The sequence below is a fragment of the Ranitomeya imitator genome, chromosome 10, assembly GCF_032444005.1.
Source record: "Ranitomeya imitator isolate aRanImi1 chromosome 10, aRanImi1.pri, whole genome shotgun sequence".
NCBI classification, from domain to species: domain Eukaryota; kingdom Metazoa; phylum Chordata; class Amphibia; order Anura; family Dendrobatidae; genus Ranitomeya; species Ranitomeya imitator.
The window spans coordinates 139842634-139864824 of NC_091291.1; the positions used below are offsets into that span (position 1 = coordinate 139842634).

Genomic DNA, 22191 nt, shown 5'->3' on the forward strand with positions numbered 1-22191 from the left:
TTATGATTTATATCTCAGCAGCTATACAGCGAGATGGGGGTAGTTACAGGCTGGGGCTGTTGATAGCGTCGAGAAAAATGTACACGTTGTTCATGGAGTCTTGCAATAGTGATGGCTAAGAGGAAAGATTGCTATTCATAGCCGAGCAAAAGTATTAACATTTAGGCTGGGATTACAAGTGACTTTGGCCATGACACAAGTTGTACAGCCAAGGATTGCTCTCTGCAGCAAAATGGCAGCATAATACAGGCGATTAGGGTTGCTTTGTGACCTGCAGTAATAGAACTTGCTTGTCACAGCACCTTCTTGCTCGCAATTAAAATACTACTACCTTGAGAATGTAATATAGGAATAATCCAACAAAAGAAAAAAATGAAGTGCACTTACCCGTATATGCAGGTCACAATACTTTATTCGGACATGGTACAAAAAGTGCAGGGAGGGATGTGAAAAAAGCGGACAACGATCGTTTCGTGCCTCAGCACTTCAACGTTTTGGACCCGTTGAAGTGCTGAGGCACGAAACGATCGTTGTCCGCTTTTTTCACATCCCTCCCTGCACTTTTTGTACCATGTCCGAATAAAGTATTGTGACCAGCATATACGGGTAAGTGCACTTCATTTTTTTCTTTTGTTGGACTATTATGTTGCACTTTGGAAGCTGCACCCCGTAAGGTATTTGGCTCTCTGATCAGTTTGGGTTGTTGCATTTTTAGAATCTAACTAGATAGCAGCGGTGCGGTGGTTTTTTTTCTTCTTTGTATTGCTCCTAATATAGGAATAATGCTTTGTATTTATTTTAATCTTATCATTTATTAAGTAAATTCATTTTAGTTTATTCAATTTTCGTGTGAGCTTTTATTTATTCATCACAATTCCTTGAACCTTAACAAAACACAAAGTCAAATACATTTCACGTGTTCTATGGAATAGACTAGTGCATGCTGCAATTTATTTCACACGGATACTTGGTTCGTGTTAAAAACCTGTCCTCTAAACAACTCTATTTAATTATATTGGTGAGTGTGCTAAATGGTTCTACACTGACAGCACACGTCTGTTTAATTCTCTCTTCAGAACGAGCCCTTATAGGGGATCTGTCGGCAGCATTTCGCCCTGCACACACTATCTATATGCGCATGTAGCCAGTCTGTTCCTCCATTACTGTGCAATTGCTCTATTTATATACCATAGTCATTCAGTCACTACAGTTCTATTCCCTGCCTTCTGCCTGACTGAAGTCACACAGCTTAGAGTCTGTCAGTCAAGCAGGAGGAGGTGGGAATAGAGCTGGAGTGACAGAGGATTCAGATCTTCAGCCTCATGTGCATATCAAAATTGATTTCTCAGTAAGGCTACTTTCACACATCAGGTTTTCAGTGTCAGGCTAAATCCGACGGATGTTGGAAAAACTGGATTCGGCGCAGATTGTGAAAAACTGATGCGACGGATCCGTTTTTTTTTTACGGATCCGGCTAGCATATCTAGATTATTGGATAAAAAAAAAATTTGGAGCATGCTCAGTTTAAAAAACCGGATCAGGCCGCCGGATCCGCCTTTTTCCGGATCTGGCACCTTCCGGCTCCCATCACCTTCCATTCTAGCAAACAGCCGGAAGCGCCACATCCAGCGCTTCAGGCTTTTTCGCCAGAGATAAAAAAAAAACGTTGCTATGGACGTTTTTTCAAGCAACCGGAAGCGAAAACCGGACGAAACGCCATGTCATCCGGTGCAATCCGGCACTAATACAAGTCTATGGGAAAAAACCTTATCCGGCGGCAACATTCGCCTGATCCGGTTTTTTGAAAATTAGCCGGATTTAGCCTGACACTGAAAACCTGATGTGTGAAAGTAGCCTAACAGAGGAACCGATCGGCCGTGTAAAAGTATTCCTCGACTTGTCTTTGAAAGAGCTACATGTTCATATAGTTAGAAAGAGGGTAGGTAAAAAAAAATTTGACAGATTCCCCTTCCTGCTGTTGCCCTTTTTTCGTTTTTGCGTTTTCGTTTTTCGCTCCCCTCCTTCCCAGAGCCATAACTTTTTGTATCTTTCCGTCAATATGGCCATGTGAGGGCTTATTTTTGCAGGACGAGTTGTACTTTTGAATGACACCATTGGTTTTACCATGTCTTGTACTAGAAAACGGAAAAAAAATTCCAAGTGCGGTGAAATTGCAAAAAAAGTGCAATCCCACACTTGTTTTTTGATTGGCTTTTTTGCTAGGTTCACTAAATGCTAAAACTGAGCTGCCATTATGATTCTCTAGGTCATTACGAGTTCATTCATAGACACCAAACATGTCTAGGTTATTTTTTATCTAAGTGGTGAAAAAAAATTCAAAACTTTGCTAAAAAAACCAAAAAAACATTGCGCCCTTGTCCGATAACCGTAACGTCTCCATTTTTTCATGATCTGGGGTCGGGTGAGGGCTTACTTTTTGTGTGCAAGCTGTCGTTTTTAATTATACCACTTTTGTGCAGATACGTTCTTTTGATCGCCCGTTATTGTATTTTAATGCAATGTCGCGGCGACCCAAAAAATGTAATTCTGGCGTTTCAAATTTTTTTCTCGCTACGCCGTTTAGCGATCAGGTTAATGCTTTTTTTTATTGATCGGGCGATTCTGAATGCGGCAATACCAAATATGTGTAGGTTTGATTTTTTTTTTAATTGTTTTATTTTGGATGGGGCAAAAGGGGGGTGATTTAAACTTTTATGTTTTTTTTTTTTATTTTTTTCATATTTTTAAAAACATTTTTTTTAACTTGAGCCATGCTTCAATAGCCTCCATGGGAGGCTAGAAGCTGGCACAACTCAATTGGCTCTGCTACATTGCAGCGATCATCAGATCACTGCTATGTAGCTGAAATGCAGGCTTGGTATGAGCGCCGACCACAGGGGGGTGCTCACAGCAGGCCGGCATCAGTAACCATTGAGGTCTCAAGGACCTCTATGGTTACCATCCTGATGCATTGCCAACCCTCGATCATGTGAAGGGGGTCGGCGATGCGCTAATTCCCGACCGTGTGGCTGGAAGCACCGATTAGGTGCCGCTGTCAGCGTTTGACAGCGGCATTTAACAGGTTAATAGCGGCGGGTGAATTGCGATTTCACCCGCCGCTATTGCACACACATGTCAGCTGTACAAAACAGCTGACATGTCCCGGCTTTGATGTGGGCTCACCACCGAAACCCACATTAAAGCAGGGAACCCGACATGTGCTGTTCTAGTACAGCGCATGTCGGGAAGGGGTTAAGGCCTCTTTCACACTTCCGTCTTTTGTCTCGCGTCGAAATCTGTCGAGTTTTGAAAAAACAGGGTCCTGCAAATTTTTCTGCAGGATCCTGTTTTTCCCATAGACATATTAGCGATAGATTGTGACGGATGGCCATCCGTTTCATCCCTCGTGCACTGGATCCGTCGGGAAAATAGCAGTCCGTCGTGGAGAGAAAACGTTCAGAAAATCGGTCTCTCTCTCTCTCTTGTCCCCGGAATACAAAATCCACTCTCTGCACTGGAAAGATTCGAACGACGCATCTGTCAAACCACTGCACACGTTGCATCTGTTTTACCCCTATTTACTAAACGTCCGTCGATACGTCTCCTCAACGCATTCCGACGTGACACTGCCGACGGAAGAGTTAAAGAGGCCTAAGGTGGCTGGACAGATAACATACCTAGTTTCTTAATACTTTTTGTCAACTAGATGATTGGTGTATTCAGAGGTTTTTTTCAAAATGTAATTCCATTACTTATAGTCTTCTTCATTGCATGTAATGAAACCAATATGTTGCAACTCACTACAAGCATATATTGTCTATGCCCAAGGCTGAATAAATCCCAGAAGCTAGGTAGATAAGGTTCCGACAACATTATTACCTGCTTGTAGTCATTCCACAGTGCCTATAAATCCACACTCTGCTGGCAGCTACATAACTTAGGAGCAGAGCTTGTCAGGGGATACAAGGGCTGTTCGTGAGCACATATGAAGAGAAGACTACCACCAGTTCTGTGCTGATCGCAGTATAGTTCACACTATATTATTAAGGCAATAACACGCTGTAATGCTTCAGCTCAGAAAGATAACGCTTTCCTATAATGCCCTGCATACACTTAGACTGGTACAAAGCTTTAGGAGAAAGTTGTTTGTCTGCCAGGTGCTATTGTAGAAGGTTACACTCCCGGCGAAATCTGAAATATAAATTCCGGTTGCTTTATTATAGTATAAATTATTATAATTTTTTTCTTTTACATTTTATATTATAACCTCTTCAGTAATTGTAATGGCTGTGCATATTCCCTGAATGTGTTGCAGATAAATTGGAAAAACTGGAAAAATAGCTTGATGGAAGGAGCACAGTGTCTGCAGTATACATTGTCCTGAGCCGGGGCTTCTGACTACTCTCCATAAAGATAATGAGAGTTTGTATTCGGCATTTGCGGTTCCAGACAGAAACTAGGCAATTTTGCCAATGAGTTTCATGCTATGGATATAGCACCGGATAGAGCCAGGGAGAGGGTTAATGAAGCTGCAGTGGCATGTAATGATTTTGTATGAAAACAGCTGCTTCAACCACTACACCATGTGGTCATGCCAATATATATGGCCTCACCCTAAAGATGGCAGCTGGCAATGAGCGTATTTGTATTTTAACACAGAGGTCATCAGATGTGTCTAAATGAGTATTAATATCCATAAATGTTAAGGGTGTGACCACACAAATGGCTAATGACTGTACCCCACCATCCTACCTCTTTTCTGTTTCTGTTCCTATGCTGGCTAATTTTGGTTTGTACCACATATTAGAACACCCCCCCCCCCTTCCCAAACAGATCGCTTATTTCCTGTTTTTGGGATCCATAAATGGTTGACAGTCAAAAGTGTGTTCACCCATACACATGAGAGAAAAGTCGTCCAAATCTGCTGATTATGACCATAACGAATACCAAGGCAAAGACCAACCAATCGCAAGTAATGGCTGTATCATTGGCTGAAAAAAATCCAACATGGCCAGTGCTGTCTGTGATGTTTTTTAGGGGATTTTTATATGGGACCCCTGTTTCCCTGGCACTGTGCGTGGCTATTCTGTGCAACTCTTATCGGTTGAGTGAGAGCTTGGACCCTACAGATATAACTGAGAGTAGGATAGGTGGTAAATTTTAGTAGCTGGAATGCACACAAAATTGTGTTTCTTATGTTTTTTTCAGTTTAGCACTTTCCACTTTTCACACATTTAATGATCTGTAGTTCCAAAAATGCTGATAAGTTTGATGTAACGCAGGAACATTAAAGGCAATCTGTTCCTCAAGATATTAGACCCCTAACTAAAGGCATGTGTGTAAATTGCCTTTTAATGCTTATTAAATCAAATGCTTCTAGGTTTTGTTTGGAAATTGTAGAGAAAGCCAGACTTGAAGTTTTAGTTTCAAGTACCAGGGGCTTGATACTTCACTTCTAGCTTTCCTACCTTTCTGCTTATTTCCCTGCCGGCCTCCAGTCTCTGACAGACAGGTGACTCTTCTCTCAGTGACCTGTTTTCCCTGGCAAAGAATCTGTGCAGGTGGTGACATTGCCTGAGGATGTCTCATCAGCTAAGGCTGCGCATGTTGCAAAAGCTGGACTGATTTGTGCATGTGCCAACCCTTCTGATTAGATGAACTGAGGCAATGACAGTGCCTGTGCAGAATATTGGGAAGATGAGGAAGTCACTAAGAGAAGAGCGACCTGTCCATCAGAGACCAAGGTGGGAAAGAGGCACGAGAGCTGGAAGTGCAGTGTCCACCATCTGCACTTGCAATTATAACTTCACGGCTGGATTTCTCCTACCATTTCCAAGCTAAATACTATAAACATAGTATGGATTTAATAAGCATGAAGCCCTTACCGTCTGCCGATACTCCTTTTAACGGCGGCAGTTAAGGGTGCTTATTCCTCAGCGCTGCTTTTTAACGGCACTGAGAAATAAGGTTACAGCGCCCCAAGCATCTGAAAATCTCTTGGGTCTCAGCTACCGTGGGTAGCTGAGAACCCGTAGAACATGATTTGGGTCAGTTTTTACCGACCCCAGTCTTGTGATCACTGTTATTTACCGAATAACAGCGATCGCAAAAAAAAGATAAAAAATTCAGATTTCCCATTCATTTCTCTCTCCTCTGATATGATCTAGCAAACAGTGCTCTCTCCCTTCTGAGCCTTGCCATGCACCCAAACAGTGGCTTTCCCCCACATACAAAGTATTGGCGTACTCAGGAGAAATTGCACAACAAATTTTGTCGTCCGTTTTCTCCTGATACCCTTGTGAAAATAAAAAAGTTTGGTTCCAAAGTAAATTTTTTGTGAAAAAAAGTAAAATGTTAATTTCTTTCCTTCCTCGTTGCTTTAGTTCTCTTGAAGCATCTGAAGGGTTAATGAACTTCTTGAATGAGGTTTTGCGCACCATGAGGGGTGCAGTTTTTAGGGTAGTGTCACTTTGGGAATTTTCTGTCATATTGCCCCTTCCCCAACTCACTTCAAATGTGATGTGGTCCATAAAAAATGGTTTTGTAAATTTTGTTGGAAAAATGAGAAATCGCTGGTCAACTTTTAACCTTTATAGCTAACCAAAAAAAAAGGGGCTTAATTATTTTGTGCTATATGATTCTGTTTTAAGGGCACAAAAATTAAGTTTGAAAATGGCAAAATTTTCAAAATTTTTGTAAATTCCCATTTTTTTTTTTTCAGAAATAAATGCAAGTCATATTGAATAAATTTTACCACTAACCTGAAGTACAATATGTCATGAAAAAACAATCTCAGAATCAGCGGGATCCGTTGAAACATTCCAGATCTATAACCACATAAAGTGACAGTGGTCAGAATTGTAAAAATGTACTTGGTCATTAAGGACAAAATTGGCTCTGTCACTAAGGGGTTAAAAAGCGTCTACATACATGCCTTTAGCTAGGGGGTCAAATATCCTTATAGGCAGGTTATCTTTAAAGTGGAGAAGTCAGAGGGTAAAATATTCCGGTATATCCATGTTATTGTCTTGTAACTGGAGACAATGTGACATGCGGCCTAGCATCCTTTCCTTTCTGTATGTGTAACACGGCATATGATGCTTATTGTAGTTCTTGAGCAGTTTTCTGTTGTGTAAATAGGGACATGTTCCTGAATTGCAATATTAATATGTGAATACATGTATGTAAGATATTTACTAGTTCTGTAGTACGCCAGCATTGTTTTTACTGTTCCCTCGCCAGCTCGATGACTTGTGTAAAATCTTGCTGCCAAGTTTATAAATGGAAAACCACATCCTTCTTGGCGGGTGGCAGCGAGCTGTTTTCTTGTTTACCTATGTGAGCTAATAGATCTGCCCCAGCTGCAAAATAACACACGATTAGATGAAAACAGTCTAATTATTATCAGCCATACATTTTCCACCGAGGATGTTTAATTCTTTTCCTGAAATTGGGTATTTTTCAGTCTATTTTTAGTGTCTTCACAGGAATAGTTAAAGGTTTTTTTTATTGCTGATAGGCACAATTACACAGCTATATGTTTGGTTGATGTGACGTTAGTACTATTGTATTGCATCAAATGTAAATAAGCAATGACTCATTTTTCCTACTGATCTGGAAGTGAAACGGGCCTTGGGCATGTCATAGGGTTACTGACTTGTAATAAAAGTTTAGTTAACAAAATAAAGGTGAAATTAAAAAAACACATTCGCATTTATACCGCACTTTTACCCCACTCGGCCTTTAATAAAAGACCAATCTACACTCCAAAAGCAAATAATATGCAAAACTAAAAATATTTCATAAGCATCTCAGCTGCCAAGTACTGCAGTCCAATATGACTTCTAAAAATGTGACATATCCTTTCACATCTGGTAAAGTGTGTGCCTTCCTACTGATAAGAAGCTTTTTTTTCTATATGAATATTTCACACTAGTATCCATAACACCACATTAAGTAAATTTCTAGTCGTCTCCGCCAGATATGAATGAAAGCAACAGTATGAATAAATAACTTGAAGGAGACATATTGGGTTCACAGCCACTGAACTCCATAAATCTCTGCTGCGCTCTTCATATCCCACTGTCTTAAAGCCGGCGCTCCCAGGTGGCACTCAGCCTTTATTGCACCTCTATAAATTGCAGGTTACTGTAATGCTCTATTTCCAGCCTGTACAAATGGAAGGTTTGTGAGCATCCACCGGCGGTGACTGGCAGAGCTCCAGCTCAGCATATTGTGAGGAGAAACCTTTCTTATCCGAGTCTTCTGAAAACGGGAAATTATTTTTCCGTAATATAGCAGCGCTCGGTGGGTGTCCGTGAAATAGATTGCAGGACTGTAGCTCACCTAGTTTATTCTGTATTATTTGAAGTTTTAATGTAATAGAAACATTAACATATGGCAACATAACGATCATAAACTAACAGATACAAACTGTTTTACCCAACTCAGAATTGTGCAAAATCTCTATCCATAAGCATATGCAGTAGAAATCGGTGTGCAATTTTAGAGTGACAGTTTATCTGAAGTGGATGTGCTTGGTCAATTATCTTCCCGATATTTTGCAAAATGACTTTCATAGGGCGAATACACACATACCGTAGATTATATATGTTTAGACATCTTGAATCGTTTGACTTGGCATAAGTCTTTCTGTCATCTCTGTATGTAATAGAATCTGTCATCAACTCTCTCCCCCCAACAGGCAAAGTAGTGATGTTGGTCATAAATAGGTGTTGCCCCAGCTTTGATAAATGCTATTCTGAAATTATATGCCAATGAAGCTGGCAGTGCATTGGGGGTGTGATGCTGCATGGATTACATAAATATTCATGCTCACCACCTTAATATTCCTTGATGGACAGCTTCACCCTCCACCTGCCACATGTCTAAGGTAGCCAAAGGATGAGCTGTCAGGCAAGTAAAAGAAAGTAACTTCTGGAATACTGATACATAGACCCCCAGTGCACCTCGCATCTCAGCCATAAATGTATCAACTTGTATGTTGAAGAGCTACACAGCCGTTCTATGCGAGGGTATAATGTTAGACAGATTCTTTTTACGGGGTCACCCAACTCCTATTTTTAGATTTCTTTATTGTATTTTCTCATTATACAGCCTGTAATAGTCATCATTATTGCAGTTACATTGTTACATACCCAAAATACCCAAAAGGGTCTTGTCATCAATTTTGTTTTAATGTAGACACTCTCTGTAGGGGCAGGTAATGATGTGTGTAAAGAAAACCCATGGAAGACCCGTAAACAGATGGTGGCATAATTGAATTTGTTGTCTGGCACTGGAAGGCATCATTGGTGTCCTCTGTGCCATCGTGTCTACCTAGGCAATTTTTAGCCAGTGTTTCAGTGTTCCCCTATCTTGTGAGAATTTTTCATGGATGAGGGCTGCATCCTGTGGTGTTAAACAGCAGGACTATTACATTTAGACCAGTTGATGAGATCTCTACATTTAGAAAGAAACGCCACTTATCGAGGAGGAGGTGAAAGTACACAAATATGGGGCAGCCTGTCCTGAATGTGTATGACACTGGAGACAAGTAGTGAAGTGAGTGATCGCATTGTGCCATATGCAGATTAGGGGGTACTTCCGTCTGTCTGTCTTTCTGTCAGCAACTTCCGTCACGGAAATCCCTCGTCGCTGATTGGTCTCGCCAGCTGCCTGTCATGGCTGCCGCGACCAATCAGCGACGGGCACAGTCCAATTAGTCCCTCCCTACTCCCCTGCAGTCAGTGCCCGGAGCCTGCATGCTCCCCTCCACTCACCGCTCACACAGGGCTAATCCCAGCGGTAACGGGCTGCGGGTACCGCACTCCGTAACCGCTGTTATTAATCCTGTGTGTCCAAGTTTTTACTATTGATGCTGCCTATGCAGCATCAATAGTAAAAAGATCTAATGTTAAAAATAATAATAATAATAAAAAAAAAACCTGCTATGCTCACCTTTCGTAGTTCGACGATGCGCTCGCGGCTGCCGCCAGCTTCCGTTCCCAGAGATGCTTTGCGAAATTACCCAGAAGACTTAGCGGTCTCCCGAGACCGCTAAGTCATCTGAGTAATTTTGCAATGCATCCTGGGAACGGAAGATGGCGGCATCCGCGTGCATAGGGACAGCTTCGCTGGATCCTGGCGGGTGAGTATATAAATATTTTTTATTTTAATTATCTTTTTTTAACACGGATATGTGCCCACACTGCTATATACTACGTGGGCAGTGTTATATAGCGCGTGGGCTGCGTTATATACAGCGTGGGCTGCGTTATATACTATGTGGCCAGTGTTATATACTATGTGGGCAGTGTTATATACCGTGTGGGCTGCGTTATATATCGCGTGGCTGCTATATACTACGTGGCTAGTGTTAGATACTATGTGGCTGTGTTATGTACTGCGTAGCTTGTGCTATATATTACGTGGCCACTGTTATATACTGCATGGCCTGCGTTGTATACTACGTCGCCTGTGTTATAAACTGCGTGGCTGATATATACTGCGTGGGCTGTGTTATATACTATTTGGGCTGTTATATACTGCGTGGCCTGTATTAACGCATCGGGTATTCTACAATATGTATGTATGTATATAGCAGCCACATAGTATATAGCACAGGCCACGTAGTATTTGTCTGCTATATACTACATGGATCCTATATACTACGTGGCCTGTGCTATATACTATGTGGCTTTTATATACATACATACATACTGTACATACATACAGTACATACATATTCTAGAACACCCGATGCGTTAGAATCGGGCCACCATCTAGTCACTATATATAAGTTGCAGGGAATATATTATAAATAGCAGCTCACTAATTTAGTTTATCATACTAAGCAGAGCCTTGAAAGGAAACCGGTTACCACAAATTAAGCTCCCAATACACATTGATAGCGGTCGACCAAATCATTGTTCGGCTAGCAGCTATCTTTGCCACATACATAAGAACTCTTGGCTTAAGGTACCGTCACACTAGACGATATCGCTAGCGATCCGTGACGTTGCAGCGTCCTCACTAGCGATATCGTCCAGTGTGACACGCAGCAGCGATCAGGCCCCTGCTGTGATGTCGCTGGTCGGGGAAGAAAGGCCAGAACTTTATTTCGTCGCTGGACTCCCGCTGACATCGCTGAATCGGTGTGTGTGACACCGATTCAGCGATGTCTTCGCTGGTAACCAGGGTAAACATCGGGTTACTAAGCGCAGGGCCGCGCTTAGTAACCCGATGTTTACCCTGGTTACCATCGTTAAAGTAAAAAAACAACCACTACATACTTACCTACCGCTGTCTGTCCTCGGCGCTCTGCTTCTAAGGTCTGGCTGTGAGCGCCGGGCAGCCGGAAAGCAGAGCGGTGACGTCACCGCTCTGCTTTCCGGCCGCTGTGCTCACAGCCAGACCAGAGAAGCAGAGCGCCGAGGACAGACAGCGATAGGTAAGTATGTAGTGGTTGTTTTTTTACTTTAAAGATGGTAACCAGGGTAAACATCGGGTTACTAAGCGCGGCCCTGCGCTTAGTAACCCGATGTTTACCCTGGTTACCGGCATCGTTGGTCGCTGGAGAGCTGTCTGTGTGACAGCTCTCCAGCGACCAAACAGCGACGCTGCAGCGATCCGGATCGTTGTCGGTATCGCTGCAGCGTCGCTTAGTGTGACGGTACCTTTAGACAACCTCTCCTGTTTTTGTTTTTTTTTAATGAGAGAGCCATTGCTAGGCTTCTCTGTCCTCTTCTTCATCCTCCAGACTGTCTAGCAGTGGTTTACCTTGGCACCAAACAAAAGGATCAGTTGTTGAAAATCAGACATGTCACATCCTTCTGTTATCTCTGTTTGGGGAGAGTCGGGTAGCATGTTATCCTGTTGGCTGATGCCTCCTGTATTGGTGCGTTTTAACCACCAAGGTTAACTGCGGTTAACCTTTTATCTAGCAAAGTAACAGGTTACCAATGATTTTTTTTAACTTTTTGGTAGGTGTTGCATCATGCACAAATTAACTTTGACATATAAATGAACAAGCCTGGATGTAGGCACAGTCTGGCACCTGGCTTTATTGAGATCCTGCAGGCTAGGTTATCATAAGCCATGTCCACCAGCATCCAGTATGTGCCGTGTGCTAATGAAGCCGCTGCCAGTACACAGTGCACAGTGGAAGCCACACTTCGCTGTGCATGTGCAGGCTGTGGCTTGTGATGATGTACTTGCCACATATGGGTATCAGCCAGCCTGACGCGTGTTGACTATACTTGGGTCGTATGTATTGAGTATTTCGCCGGCATATTCCACTCTAAAAACCCATTGGCCACAGTGTAAAAAAGTGCTGTATCTTTTCTTTTGCGGTGACCTACTGTATAGGAATGTTCAGGCTGGTTTTAACTTTTTTGTAATAATATGTTTAGTTATCCCACCCCAATGGAGGCTATAGGTCACTCCTGTGGCCTGTGGCCTCATTTGGGCGTATAAGGGCCTATAGCTAAATACTGTATGCATTGAAGACTTACACATCGCTTACTGTCAAATATGGCATTATCAAATAAGTTGTACCATTAAAGGGATATTTCCATCAGTGAGAGGAACACAATATGACTGCCTTCATTTACAGGATTGGTAGGAGTACTGAAAGTCAAGATGCCCTCTCAATCACAAAGTGATGGTGTATCCAAGCAATATGCTTTCATTTTCGGACTCTTGAATGGAATATCTTTTTATGCAGATGTCTAGTTAGAGTGGGCTGATGAAAGATGAGTTAATAATAGTAAACTGGGTCCTTGGTTGTAAATGACCACTTCCATAATCTATTTAGACGTCACAAAGGAATATTAATTAGAATATCTGTTAAGTTGAGAAGACAGCACAGTGTTTTTATGGATAAGTAGTTTGTCTCTCAGAGGATTGCTGGTTTGCTGCAATTTAAACAAAGCTTCATAAGACAGCTGCTTCCCATTAGACTTCTTAGAAATTCAGGGTCAAAAGCTGAAAGGTCACCTGCTCCCATGAGCTACACCAGCCCCCAGTGCGTGCAGCCTGGCTCGTGAGTCAACCTCTCTGGAGATTGCTATATTTATATTAAAAGCTATGATCACCTAGTCCCCTATACACATACAAGGAGATGCTGAGTTTCTTCATATGTGCCTCTCCGGAAAAGACACGTGTAAACAAGCGTTGTTTATCCCCTGCCCCACTAGTCAAGAATGTTTATCTCCTTCCAGTAGACGCTTCTAAATGTAAAATAAAAAATTCTTAAACCTCCAGGGCATTTAAATTGCAATGTAGACAGTTTTGCTTGCAGGGTGGTTATCATTATTTTTGGAAGAGTCTGAAATGATTTTCCTAGCATTACATGAAGGTCTATAAAATACATTAGACTGAATGTTCTGATTAATATTAATTTTTGTCTAAATAAAAGACCCTGGAGTTTGTTTCATTGTGTTACATGTATAGCTGAACATTAGGGCAAAGTGCATTAATGGGGTTGTTTAACACCTTGACACCGAAGCCTGTTTTCACCTTCCTGACCAGGCCAAATTTTAGAATTCTGACCAGTGTCACTTTATGAGGTAATAACTCTGGAACACTTCAACTGATCCCACCGATTCTGAGATTTATTTATTTTTTTTTACACAAGGATAACAGAAAAAAAATGTACCCCAAAATTTGTTGTGCAATTTCTCCTGAGCATGCTGATACCCGATATGTAGAGGAAAATCACTGGACACATTGCAGGGTTCTGAAGGGAAGAAGCACAATATGACTTAATGAATGTAAAATTTGCTGGAATAATTAGCCCCTGACGTGCCTCAACACTGGAAACCACTCACAAGTGACACCATTTTGGAAACTAGACACTTCAGGAAACTTATCTAGATATGTGCTTTCCTTGACCGCAACACTGCAAAAACGCTAGTGCATGCCCTTATCATCTCCCGCCTCGACTACTGCAACCTCCTACTCTCTGGACTCCCCTCTAGCACTCTGGCACCACTCCAATCCATCCTACACTCTGCTGCCCGACTAATCCACCTGTCCCCCCGCTATTCCCCAGCCTCTTCCCTGTGTCAAGCCCTTCACTGGCTTCCTATCGCCCGGAGACTCCAGTTCAAAACCCTCACACTGACATACAAAGCCATCCACAACCTGTCTCCTCCATACATCTGTGACATGGTCTCCCGGTACCTACCTACACACAACCTCCGATCCTCTCAAGACCTCCTTCTCTACTCCCCTCTCATCTCTTCTTCCCATAACCGCATCCAAGACTTCTCCCGTGCTTGCCCCATACTCTGGAACTCTCTACCCCAACACATCAGACTCGCGCCTACCATAGAAACCTTCAAAAAGAACCTGAAGATTCATCTCTTCCGACAAGCCTACAGCCTGCAGTGATCCTCAACCTACTGAACAGCCGCACAGCCAGCTCTTCCCTCTCCTAGTGTTTCATCACCCATCCCCTGCAGACTGTGAACCCTCGCGGGCAGGGTCCTCCCTCCTTATGTACTCGTGTGCCTTGTTATCTGCTCATGTTTAATGTATTTGTCTATATTTGCCCCGTATTCACATGTAAAGCGCCATGGAATAAATGGCGCTATAAAAATGTATAATACTAATAATAATATGTGGTGAGCACCTTGAACCCCCAGGTGCTTCACAGAAGTTTATAACATTGAGCCTTGAAAAGAAAAGAATTTAAATTTTCCCACAGAAATGTTTTTAGCCCCATTTTTTAATTTTCACAAGAGCAACAGGATAAAATGCACCATGCAATTTGTTGCTCAATTTCTTTTGAGTGCGCGGATACCCAATTCATGGGGGGGAAGGGGTAGGAAACTACGGCTCGGAAGGGAAGGAGCGCCATTTTACTTTTTGAATGCAAAATTTGCTGGAATAACTAGCCCCTGATGTGCCTAAACAGAGGAAACCCCCACAATTGCCCCGATTTTGGAAACTAGACCCCTTGGGGAACTTATCTAGATGTGTGCTGAGCACCTTGAACCCCCAGGTGCTTCACAGAAGTTTATAACGTTTGAATTTAAAAGTAAAAAATCACATTTTTTTTCCACAAAAAATGTTTCTAGCTCCAATTTTTTTATTTTCAAAAGGGTAACAGGAGAAAATGGACTCCAAAAATTGTTGTACAATTTTTCTTGAGTACACCAATACCCCATATGTAGTCGAAAACTACTTTTGAGGCACAGTGCAAAGCTCAGAAGGATAGAAGTGCCATACTGCAATAGTGACACCGCAAATATTCTACCACAGTCGATGCTAAACCTTTCATTAAATATACTGTGGTTAGCACCTAATCTAGTAGTCCACATTTTGTTCCTCATGCACGATACCTCCTACCTCAGAGTTTCTTTCAGTGTGTTTTGTGCTCGCCAAACAACATTACTTGGATGCTTTTCTTCCTGTTATGAGTCCAGCAATACTTATTGTATTATAGGAACTTTTTGGTTACATTTTTGTATTAATCATGTATGAATACGCTATTTTTCTTTGCCCCCACATACCTATTGTACATCTATAAAGGCTTTTTATACTAATTATCTCTACCAGTTGACCTTTTATCTTTCCTATTGGTTTTTTAATGCTTCTGCATTGCAGAGCACTAGATCAGTGTCTCGCATGCAGCGAGGAGGCATGTCAGCTTCTGGTTTGAGCAGGGGCATACAGGCCACCGCCCCTGGTTGACTCCGTGGCCATCTTTCGTCTCGGAATCACCATGGAGACCATCGGCATAATGCGATCTCAATCACGTTGTGCTTATATTGTAAACATTTTACGAAAAATTTAGGACCACATTTATTTGGCGCTTTATACTGAGCACTTACTTTGGGTTTTACATCTATGTCTCCGAGTGACGTGACAGATGAAACCCCCGAGGGATCTATTCACTATAATGAGACAGCAGATTTACTCTGGACTTTGTCTGGTCTCTGTTAAGTGTTGTCCTTCTTTTTAGAAGTGCACAAAACTGTTTTCGACCGTGCTTATATGCAATCCTAAAAAGACAGCCACCGCTGGATCACAGGTTCTATGGCATCCACAGTACCTCCATCTGCCGTCTTATAGGGTATCTTCCGCCAGGGGTTCTGTCTGAATCGCGTTTTTCAGAGATTGACATGGAAACTCCTGTATAAGCGCAGAGCGCAGGATAAATGTGCGCCGAGCCTTACTCTGACTTTTGGGAGACAGGATGAAAAAAATCAACAACAGGTGAAGAATTGGTTTTATTTTTGACGGTGTTCCATGTGCGGTATAAGTGATTAGGTGAATGTATTCTTTGGGTCGGTGCAATTACAGCGATATCAGATTTATATATATTTTTTTATGTTTGGCAGTTGTCGCACATTAAAAGACGCTTTTTATTGCAAAAACTAATTTTTGCATCACCCTTTTTAGACCGTTATAATTTTTCCATATTTTGTCCGATAGAGTCATGTGATGGCTTGTTTTTTTGCGGGACAAGTTGACATTTTTGTTGATACCAATTTGGGGCACATGACATTTTTTGATCGCTGTCAATTCTGATTTTTGGGAGGTAGAATGAATAAAAAACAGCAATTCAGGAATTGTTTGATTTATTTATTTTGTTTACGCTGTTTCACGTGTGGTAAAATTGATAAAGCAGCTTTCTTCATTTCGGTACTCTTACAGTGATACCCCATTTATATTTTTTTTTATGTTTTGGCTCTTTTACACAATAAAAACTATTTTATAGAAAAAAATTATTATTTTTGCATCACTTTATTCTGAGAGCTGTAACTTTTTAATTTTTCCGCTGATGGAACTGTATGGCAGCTTGTTTTTTTGCGGGACAAAATGGCGTTATCAGCAGTATCATTTTTATTTATAATCATCTTTTTGATAATGTTTTGTTGCACTTTTTGTTCGGTGGCATGATGATAAAGCATTGTTTTTTGCCTCTTAGACTGCTCAAATGTTATTCAGTATGTTTTTGTTGAAAACTTTTTTTTTTTTTATAATTTCTTAAAATAGTTTTTTTTTGTGTTCTAAAGTTGTATTCCAAAAATATATTTTATGTTGTATCTAAATTGCTTGATTATTGTATCATAATGGTAACTAAAAGCCTGATGATTTTACTATAGTAAATGTATCACTTAAACATAAGCCATGGGTGAGTGAGTTGGGAGTCGGAGACAGAAAAAATGAGGAGTCAGAGGTTTTGCTTACTGATTTCTCAGCCCTGGTGTTTAGACCCTCTGATGTGCCGCTTTCGGGCTGACATAAGTTTCCAGTTATTTTCTTATGTGAGTGTCTCTCCCAGTAATATAGGTTGGATGCGAGGTCTGTGTATCTCACCCTGCAATAGAGGCTGGATATGAGGTCTGTGTGTCCTTCCTAATAATATATTTGCCAGATGAGGAGCTTTGTGTGTCTCTCTCTGTGATATAGGCTGGATGTCCTCTATCTCTTCCCCCCTTCCCCCTATGAATATATTTGCTAGATGCAGAGCTCTGTGTTTACCTCCCAGTAATATAGGCTGTATGTATAATCTATTTGTGTCTCTCCTGAGAATGTAAGGTAGGTTTGTGGTTTGTGAAAAAAAAATGTTTAATTTACATTTTTAGATCACCCAAGCAACTTTTAATTTAATGTTGCCAAAAAACCCCTTTGGTAGTGAACCATTGTAAGCATTAATAGCTTAGTAATATGTTATGTTCCTGAATAATTGCACCAGTCTGTAGTCGCTTCAATGTTGTCACACCTGGCCATTATACTGTGTATTGGGGGGTTATAGAGCCATCATACTGTATATATGGGGCTTTGGTGCCATCATACTGCATGTTGACTAATTTTGCTTGCATAAAACCATGATGTAGCATCTGTACAGATTGAACTTTGGCTGCTGCAAAAGTCACCTTGTATGTAGGTCCAGCTTAACAATGAGGCCTGACAATTTTTGGTTTTAAGTGGCCCCGGACTCCAATTTGGTTTGAGACACCGATCTAGACTATAACATGCAAGAAAAGCTTTCTTTGCCATCCTATTGTTGTATAGTGTGCTGAAATTCTTCCAAAGTTAAAGGGAACCTGTGACCTGAATTTGGCGGGACTGGTTTTGGGTCATATGGGCGGAGTTTTCGGGTGTTTGATTCACCCTTTCCTTACCCGCTGGCTGCATGCTGGCTGCAATATTGGATTGAAGTTCATTCTCTGTCCTCCATAGTACACGCCTGCACAAGGCAAGATTGCTTTGTGCAGGTGTGTACTATGGAGGACAGAGAATGAACTTCAATCCAATATTGCAGCCAGCATGCAGCCAGCGGGTAAGGAAAGGGTGAATCAAACACCCGAAAACTCCGCCCATATGACCCAAAACCAGTCCCGCCAAATTCAGGTGACAGAGTCCCTTTAAATACCCACAACATACTTTTGCTTCCACTTTGAATTTGCGTTTTTTTCTACAGTATACACCACCGTTCAAAAGTTTAGTGTCACCCAGACAATTTTGTGTTTTCCATGAAAACTCATACTTTTATAAATCAAATGAGTTGCCAAATGAATTGAAAATCTAGTCGAGACATTGACAAGGTTCGGAAAAAAAAAAGATTTTTAGTTGAAATAATAATTTTCTCCTTCAAACTTTGCTTTTATCAAAGAATGCTCCCTTTTTCAGCAATTCCAGCATTGCAGACCTTTGCCATTCTAGCAGTTAATTTGCTGAGGTAATCTGGAGACATTCCCCCCCATGCTTCCAGAAGCCCCACCACTAGTTGGTTTGGCTTGATGGGCACTTTTTGGTACCATACGGTCAAGCTGCTCCCACAACAGCTCAATGGGGTTGAGATCTGGTGACTGCGCTGGCCACTCCATTACAGATAGAATACCAGCTGCCTGCTTATTCCCCAAATAGTTCTTGCATAATTTGGAGGTGTGCTTTGGGTCATTGTCCTGTTATAATGAAATTTGCTCCAATCAAGCACTGTCCACAGGGTATGGCATGACATTGCAAAATGGAGTGATAGCCTTCCTTATTCAAAATCCCTATTACCTTGTACAAATCTCCCACTTTACTAGCACCAAAGCAACCCCAGACCATCACAATACCTCCACCATGCTTGACTGGTGGCGTCAGGCACTCTTCCAGCATCTTTTCAGTTGTTCTGCTTTTCACAAATGTTCTTCTGTGTGATCCAAACACCTCAAACTTGGATTCTTCTGTCCATAACTCTTTTTTCCAATCTTCCTCTGTCCAATGTCTGTTCTTTTGCCCATATTAATCTTTTCCTTTTATTAGCCAGTCTCAGATATCACTTTTTCATTGCCACTCTGCCCTGAAGGCCAGCATCCCAGAGTCGCCTCTTCACTGTAGACGTTAACACTGGCGTTTTGTATGTACTATTTAATGAAGCTGCCAGTTGACCTGTGAGGCGTCGATTTCTCAAACCACAGGCTCTAATGTACTTGTCTTGTTGCTCAGTTGTGCAGCGGGGCCTCCCACTTCTCTTTCTACTCTGGTTAGAACCTGTTTGTGCTCTCCTCTGAAGGGACTAGTACACACCGTTGTAGGAAATCTTCAGTTTCTGGGTGATTTCTCACATAGAATAGCCTTCATTCAAGAACAAGAATAGACTGTCGAATTTCACATGAAAGTTCTTTTTTTCTGGCCATTTTGAGAGTTTAATGGAACCAACAAATGTAATGCTCCAGATTCTCAACTAGCTCAAAGGAAGGTCAGGTTTATAGGTTCTCTAAACAGCCAAACTGTTTTCAGCTGTGCTAACATACTTGCACAGGGACTTTCAAGGGTATTCTAACAATCCATTAGCCTTTTTACATAGTTAGAAAACACAAAGTACCATAAGAACACTGGAGTGATGGTTGTTGGAAATGAGCAGCTACACATGTATAGAGTGTATTTCCGAATCATTTAATGTTAGCTTCATTGGAAAAAAATGTGTTTTTTCTTTAAAAAATAAGGATATTTCTTAGTGACCCTAAACTTTTGAACGGTAGTGTATGTTATAGGGTCACATCAGGACAAAACATAAATGTGCTTCAACTTTTCCTAGTCAGAATTTTATGTTCAACAGCAATTACTTCCCTGTGGACTGAAGTGTTCGCAAAATGTGAATCGGCTTCATTCGCTTTCTCAGTGATTGACAGTTTGTTGCTCAGCAACTTCTGAATTCAATAAAGTACAGCAGCTTCATTCCTAACTCTGCCAAAGTCAAAGAACAAGTAATTATTATTATTATTATTATTTATTGTTATAGCGCCATTTATTCCATGGTGCTTTACATGTGAGGAGGGGTATACATAATAAAAACAAGTACAATAATCTTAAACAATACAAGTCATAACTGGTACAGGAGGAGAGAGGACCCTGCCAGCGAGGGCTCACAATCTACAAGGGATGGGTGAGAATACAGAAGGTGAGGATAGAGCTGGTCGTGCAGCGGTTTGGTCGATCGGTGGTTACTGCAGGTTGTAGGCTTGTCGGAAGAGGTGGGTCTTCAGGTTCTTTTTGAAGGTTTTGATGGAAGGCGAGAGTCTGATGTGTTGTGGTAGAGGATTCCAGAGTAGGGGTGATGCACAAGAGAAATCTTGTATACGATTGTGGGAAGAGGAGATAAGAGGGGAATAGAGAAGGAGATCTTGTGAGGATCGGAGGTTGCGGGTAGGTAAGTACCAGGAGACGAGGTCACAGATGTATGGAGGAGACAGGTTGTGGATGGCTTTGTATGTCATGGTTAGGGTTTTGTACTGTAGTCTCTGGGTAATGGGGAGCCAGTGAAGGGATTGACAGAGGGGAGAGGCCGGGGAATAGCGGGGGGACAGGTGGATTAGTCGGGCAGCAGAGGTAAAAATAGATTGGAGAGGTGCGAGAGTGTTAGAGGGGAGGCCACAGAGCAGGAGGTTGCAGTAGTCAAGGTGAGAGATGATGAGGGCATGGACTAGGGTTTTTGCAGATTCTTGGTTGAGGAATGAACGGATTCGTGAAATATTTTTGAGTTGAAATCGGCAGGAAGTGGAAAGGGCTTGGATATGTGGTTTGGAGGAGAGATCAGCAGAGGTAATTCTGAAAAGCACATTATTTTTTTTTTTAGTTTTTATAAAGGAATTTAACCTTATTAATGCTTGTCATTTTGATAATATCAGGGACATTTAGTTGCACAGAATACACGACAGAAAACTCTGCTGAAATTAGCTCATGCTGGTCTTTTAGGTCAAGGTCAAATCATGATCAATTTGAAATAAACCAACTTCAGTGAGCCTTAAAGTTGCCAGCTGATCCACTCCAACAAATATGCAACGGAAAAAAAATATTTAATTTTCTACTTTTATTTGATTTGTGCGTTACCACTATTGCCAGATGTGTTCATCATGTCCCTGTTCACTGGGAGCAGAAGTGCTAGAGGTGTCTGAATATACCAGTCCTTCATTTCAATATGAGTGAGAACATTTGTTCTGCATTCAGATCCTGTCACACATGGGCTGGGGCAAATTCACATTGTTTCTTTACCATTTATACATTATTTTCCAATTTCTATCTAGGTGTAGAAATATACAAAGTTATGCTATGTTGAAACATTGCCTTTAGTTGAGTTTTTTTTCTGCAGCTAAAACCTGATCACTTGGCAGTAAAAATATGCAGCCAAAATAAAGGTTTTGCTGCTTTTCGAGAGACATTTTTCAAGATCACAAAGTTCAGCTTTGCATCCACCTTGCAATCACGAACAATACAAGGTGTTAGGCCTCAAATGCAAGATGTTTGTGAAACCATTAAACATTTTTGGGGAAAAAGGGCAATTTGATCAAATTATTTAGGGCAAAATGTTCATGTCTGAGAAAATAGTAACTATTCTGAAATAAAAAGATGGATTCATGTATGAAGCACAACCGTGATCGAAGGTTTGATGAATTAATGAAAGAATACACAATTGTATGTGTAAAAACAGTGGGAAGGGTGAATTAGCTCGGCATTGTTTACTTTAACACATATCACTAATTTAATTAAACTGTACTTGTGATCAAGAGAAACAAAATCACAAAAATAAATGAATTTCACATCCTGCTGTACCTACGTTTTCTTCACCAAAAACACTGCCAGAACTGAGCGTTTTTTTGCTGCGTTTTTTAAGTCACCCACTGCTTTCTATGGGTGTACAAATGCTGCAAAAAGAATTGAAAAGCTGCAGATTTAAAAAAACGC

The 22191-nt window shown here is 41.3% G+C and overlaps 1 protein-coding gene across 2 annotated transcripts in view; it reads right to left on the minus strand.

Moving 5' to 3' along the window:
- Positions 1-22191, minus strand: part of CLMP (CXADR like membrane protein) — a 106002-nt gene that overhangs the window by 21909 nt on the left and 61902 nt on the right. The window contains exon 1 of one of the 2 annotated variants that reach the window (XM_069741689.1): positions 6762-6829. The exons of the other annotated variant lie outside the window; for it this stretch is intronic. Coding sequence (XP_069597790.1) covers positions 6762-6780 — 19 coding nt within the window. The 5' untranslated portion in view covers positions 6781-6829. Of the gene's footprint in view, positions 1-6761; positions 6830-22191 lie in introns of those variants that run through there. 2 annotated transcript variants of the gene reach the window in all.